We start from the raw sequence: 6,000 nt of genomic DNA, 5'->3' as shown, positions 1-6,000 counted from the left end.
TTGTTTCCTAAGCTTTGAGAGCTAATCTAATCAGTTACCTTTTTATGGCTGGTTTTGGGAAAAACACAGCCTGCCTGTAGACAGATATTTTACCAAAAACAAAAGTTGGTGTGTCAGATTTTGATCCTTGGTATGCATGTGATGAATTTCAGTGTGGTATTACTAGATCACATATACTTTTTTGGTACAGTGTTTTTTACTTCTTTTTCTTGGAATTCTAGTAAAGCAAATGAAGTAAGCTTACCAAGGTGTGAGCCGGAAAACTAATGTTGAGATACATTATTATTAATAAGTCCTGACCCATTCCTTCTTTCCTTACACATAATGTAAAGGAAAGGGGCCAGGGCCACTTAACACCTCATCTCATATCCTGTTACTGATTCCTATTAAGGAATGATTGTCTTTATATTGCAGTTGGTTATAATATCACTCTGATTTACTTCATATCTGGAATATATGTGGAATATACATATATATATATATATACACACACACACACACACACACACTCACACAAATATATGTATTTCTCAAATATTAAAACATTCCATTTTCAAATACCACCAGTTTGGGAAATATAAAATAAAATTTAGGATTATTCCTACACGATTTCTTGGAAGCTTTTAACTTAATTTGACTATCATAGACTTCTCACTGCTGTTTCTTTCCCCAGAGAACATAAACACTTTGAGAAAGCCTGTTCTAAATAAATTCAGGTTACATTTTACTTTATTTTATTTTTGTTTTTTGTTTTGCTTTGTTTGGTGATATCAGGTTACAATTTATTTGTTTTTAAAAAATTTTCAAGGTTTATTTTAGAGAGAGTACGGAAAGGGCAGAGTGAGAGAGAGAATCTTAAGTAGGCCCTATACTCAGCGTGGATCTTGATGCAGGGCTCTATCCCTTGACCCTAGGATCATGACCTGAGCCGAAATCAAACACTCAACTGAGTTGAGCCACCCAGGTGCCCCAAGATCAGATTACATTTTAAATAGTGTGGTTAATGAGGTAGCATTAAAAAAATAAGGTATTGGCTCAAGGCTGATTCAATTAAGAAATAAATGATAGCCAGATATCAGTAAAAGTAGGAATGGAAAAGAATAACAGATAATGGGAAAGTTTTTTTCCTCCATTTTTATTGATTTTCAGCTTCACATATCCAAGGCATAGCTGATAGGCTAGATTTATATGATTAACCCCAATAGTCAACACATTTTCTATACTTTAACAGGCAAAAATCTGCTGTTTGCATGTGTAGCACATGCATGGGAAATCAAGGATTTACCTCTGAGAAAGCACTTGAAGTATATCTGACACTTAACTTGGAACATTTTTACTTTTGGAATTAAAAAAACTTTGCATAGGGTTGAAGTTGGTCTTGAAGCAGTAAGGACATGTTTATTGAAACAAAACTTGTGAGTGTCCAAAATATAACAATTTAAAATACAAAATGTGGCAGACAAACTAATATTTAACACTTTAATTCTGCTTTGCATGTGTCTGGCATAAAAGCCAAATATAGAAAAGATTGCATAGAAAGGTAATTTGAATTAGGCCAAGGTTTTTAGGTTCAGTTTTTATGTAGGACATACAGCTCTGTTCCCTTGCCATCTAACAGTGCCACCAGATATCCAAAAAATGTTAGTCTTGAGGAAGAGTCTGGATGTATTACTAGAACTGTCATTTCCACTTCTTGAAATCACTTTATTTATTTATTTTAATGTTTATTTACTTTTGAGAGACAGAGCATGAACGGGGGAGCGTCAGAGAGAGGGAGACACAGGATCCGAAGCAGGCTCCAGGCTCTGAGCTGTCGTCACAGACCCCGACATGGGGCTCGAACTCACAGACCGTGAGATCATGACCTGAGCTGAAGTTGGACGCTTAACCGACTAAGCCACCCAGGCACCCCTTGAAATCACTTTAAAAGTGCATGCTCCAGGGGCACCTGGCTGACTCAGTGGAGCATGTGACTCTTGATCTCAGGGTTGTAAGTTCAAGCCCAACATTGGGTGTAGAGATTACTTAAAAATAAAATCTTAAAAAAAAAGTGTGCTCTACCAAAAATGGTGGGCCAGTGTCATACTCAGGTATTTTCCCACAAGGACTTCTGGTTAAGATTTTCTTTTGCTGCTTATGTGAAACAAGTATTTTATTTATTTATTTTATGCCTCCCCTAGTTTTTTATATTTTTTTAAAGTTTTTGTTTAAATTCCAGTTAGTTATGTTAACATACAGTGTGATATTAGTTTCAGGCGTACAATATAGTGATTCAGCACTTCCATACATCACCAGTTGCTTATCATAGCAACTATCCTCCTTAATTCCCATCACCTATTTATTTCACCTGTCCTCCCACCCATCTCCCCTCTGGTAACCATCAGTTTGTTTTCTGTCGTTAATAAAACAAGTTTTTTAAAATGAAAACATAAAAATTAAAGTTAATGTAAATTCTGTCATAACATTAAGATATTTACAAACTACAAGGCAAACATTTATAAAAAGATACGTATGGAATACGTTTAATAAGCTAATAGGAATTTGGCAGTAGACGTATTCTAGCATGTTAGAAAATTTGCAGTTTTTCTTGTAACCCAGGACTCAAGAACATCTTAATTATAATCAATTGTACTATAAATTTTACCTCTTTATACTGCGTGGTGGCTAGTTCCTTTTTTGCCTCTATGGTAAAATGTAACATTACTTTGTAATGATATAGAGACAGAATGGTTAACCTCATATTAACAGGGTTGCTGGAATGTTAGTATTATCACCAAGTGGCTTTTGTGTTATTCAATAACTATGTCATAATTACATTTGATTATTTGTTTTAATATTACATTTTATAAAGTATTTTTCTGATATTTATTTCTTAAGCAATTACATTTTTTTACCTTCTATTAAATAAAAATATTAACCTATGTGTTTTTAGGAATTCACTGTTAAAATACTTAACCAAGGATTTCCTTATAGTGCATTGAAATTTGGATCACTTATTCAGTACATAATTTATTGAGCATCTATTATAATGCCACACACAGAGAAGAACTCTGTATTAGCAACAAAAACTTGTTTGTGCACTTCAGAAAACTTGACCCTTCAAAAATATTTTTGTATAATAAAAGGTATATATGAGCCTACATGGCTCAGTCTGTTAGGCATCTGACCCTTGGTTGTGGCTCAGGTCATGATCTCCTGGTTCACGGGATTGAGCCCCAGGGGCTCTGTGCTAACAGGGTGGAGCCTGCTTGGGATTTTCTCTCTCTCCTCTCTGTCCGTCTCCCACTCATTTTCTTTCTCTGTCTCTCTTTCTCAAAACAAATAAACATTAGAAAAATATTTTTGTATGATAATGAGTGTTTTAACATCACCTGTCTACATTTTTCTTCAATATACGAGCCACTAGAATCCCTACTGTCACTGGAATTGCTCAGAACCCTACGTTTCATTTTCTTAAGATAATTTTTAATCTCCTAGAACTCCAGTTGTACCATTTCTCTGTTTAAGACTTTTGCGATAGATTGGCTACTTGTATTGGTCCTAATTCCTCGCTTCAAACGCCAACCTTAATCCTGCCATAAGCTAGTTTTAGTCTCATCCAGTCATCATGGCCTTTTTTTTTTTCATATCCATTTCTCAACTAAATTTTCTTGGCCTTCACATAATCCAAGATCATGTTTTTTATTAATCCTTTAGAATCTTACAAGCAGTCTTCTCACTTTTTTTTTTTTAATTGGGTAATTTAGGAGAGCTCACTAACTACCCTTATTTCTATCATGATATATACATTAGGGCTCCTAAATGATCATAAGGATCCAAAATGTACTGAGTATTTAAAGTGACAGGATCCTTCTCAAAGGAGCAATCTTAACAGGATCCTTCTCAAGGGAGCAATCTTAACAGACAAATTAATAAACAGAATGATGACTAAAGCAAATGAAGGAGTTAAGTCTAAAAGAAGTCAGGTTTAGGTACACCTGGCTGGCTCAGTCAGTAGTGTGCAAAAAGAGCTCCACGTTGGGTGGAAAGAGAACTTAAAAATCTTAAAGAAAAAAAGGTTTCTATAGTTCATAACCTCACATTTCTTACGCATACTAAAAATGAATTCTAAGCTTACTGGGATAGAGAACTATTGTACAGTCAGAAAATAAAGTAATCTTTATTTATTTTATTGTTAAAAAAGTTACATACAAATGAATTATTACCACAGTGCATTCATTGATTGGGGTTCTTGCCGCCTTGTGGCATCCAGGATCCTGGTTGAAAGGTTTTACCAGTGCTGGTGGGAGCCACTGAGGGTTCTTCCTTTCCAAAGTATGGAGCAGAGGCGTGGCCTTTGATCTGAGTCTGAACTGGTGGAGCCAAAAGTTCTTCGTTCTCTTTGCTAAGGAGTTTTTCCTCTTCATAAAGGTCTTGGCTTTTCCTTTTAACGACTTCTCTATTTTTTTCATTCTTTAGGATTTCCTGCATATATATATTAATGAAAGAAATTATTAAATTTCTAATTAGAAGAATTAGGTTTTATGAAACTAAATAAAAACTAATAGGTTTTATGAAAATAAAAAAGCCAATAAAAATGTATATATATGATACTTGCTTTTACATTTAAATAATATATAGATAGGCACAGGACAAAAAAAAACTATCTGATAATATACCAGTGTTCTTTGAATTAAACAGCTCTGCCATCATATACCATAATAAGGTGTGAAGGACCATAAAATAAAAATATTTACTACCCAAGAAGTGAAACTACTTAACATGAAATACTACACAAGAGCATAAGTCACTCTCTCAAAGATCTTAAGCTTAGCAGCTATATTCTGGCTCACAACTGATAAGTGATTGCACTTTCTGCTGGAGATGAAGTGAAGGTGACGATGGCCTCAGAAAGATGCTCCTACCAATCTATTTTTCTGTGGGAATTAAAGCATGGATGCTACTGCCACCCCCTAAAGCGCCAGACCCAAGTCCCATCTGTCCCTTTCTGTTCTGGGGTGGTGTGGCAGTGAGGAAGAGGAGGAGGATGGAATCAGAGTTTAGCATGCCCCAGACACCAGTGGCAGAGAGGCACTCTCAGAAAGGCTTCCTCTGGGAATGCAAGCTGGTGCAGCCACTCTGGAAAACAGTATGGAGGTTCCTCAAAAAACTGAAAATAGAACTACCCTCCGACCCAGCAATTGCACTACTAGGCATTTATCCACGGGATGCAGGTGTGCTGTTATGAAGGGACACATGCACCCCCATGTTTATAGCAGCACTATCCACAATAGCCAAAGTATGGAAAGAGCCCAAATGTCCCTAGATGGATGAATGGATAAAGAAGATGGGGTAGATCTATATCTATCTATCTATCTATCTATCTATCTATCTATCTATCTATCTATCCATCCATCCATCCATCCATACACACACAATGGAGTATTACTCGGCAATCCAAAAGAATGAAATCTTGCCATTTGCAACTACACGGATGGAACTGGAGAGTAATATGCTAAGTGAAATTAGTCAAAGAAAGACAAAAATCCTATGACTTCACTCCTGTGAGGACTTTAAGAGACAAAACAGATGAACATAAGGGAAGGGAAACAAAAATAATATAAAAAACAGGGAGAGGGACAAAACAGAAGAGACCCATAAATATGGAGAACAAACTGGGGGTTATGGGAGGGGTTGTTGGAGAGGGGATGGGCTAAATGGGTAAGGGGCACTAAGGAATCTACTGAAATCATTGTTGCACTATATGCTAACTAATTTGGATGTACATTAAAAAAAATAAAAAAAAATGCTTCCTCAAATCAGTGCAAGCTATTTGTACAATGCAGTTCAGTCCCTAAGAGTTGCTATTCTACCTCGAAAGATCTATACCCCCAAATTACTGTATTTCATTGAATACAATCGAAACACTGAATTTTAGATTTAAGAAGCATCACTGTTACATATCCCACTAAAAAGGGCAAACTCTACATATCCTCATTTCAGAGTTGTTAAAATTTGAAA

At 35.7% G+C, this 6,000-nt stretch overlaps 1 protein-coding gene across 1 annotated transcript in view; it reads right to left on the bottom strand.

Moving 5' to 3' along the window:
- Positions 1-4,148: 4,148 nt before the first annotated feature.
- The window catches only part of NDUFAF2 (NADH:ubiquinone oxidoreductase complex assembly factor 2), a 176,027-nt gene continuing 174,175 nt past the window's right edge, over positions 4,149-6,000 (bottom strand). Inside the window, exon 4 of the mRNA XM_030321614.1 lies at positions 4,149-4,464. Within this exon, the coding sequence (XP_030177474.1) occupies positions 4,216-4,464 (249 nt within the window). The 3' untranslated portion in view covers positions 4,149-4,215. The remainder of the gene's footprint in view (positions 4,465-6,000) is intronic.

Source organism: Lynx canadensis, chromosome A1, assembly GCF_007474595.2.
Source record: "Lynx canadensis isolate LIC74 chromosome A1, mLynCan4.pri.v2, whole genome shotgun sequence".
Taxonomy (NCBI): Eukaryota; Metazoa; Chordata; class Mammalia; order Carnivora; family Felidae; genus Lynx; species Lynx canadensis.
This window is presented reverse-complemented; position numbering and strand designations above follow the sequence as displayed.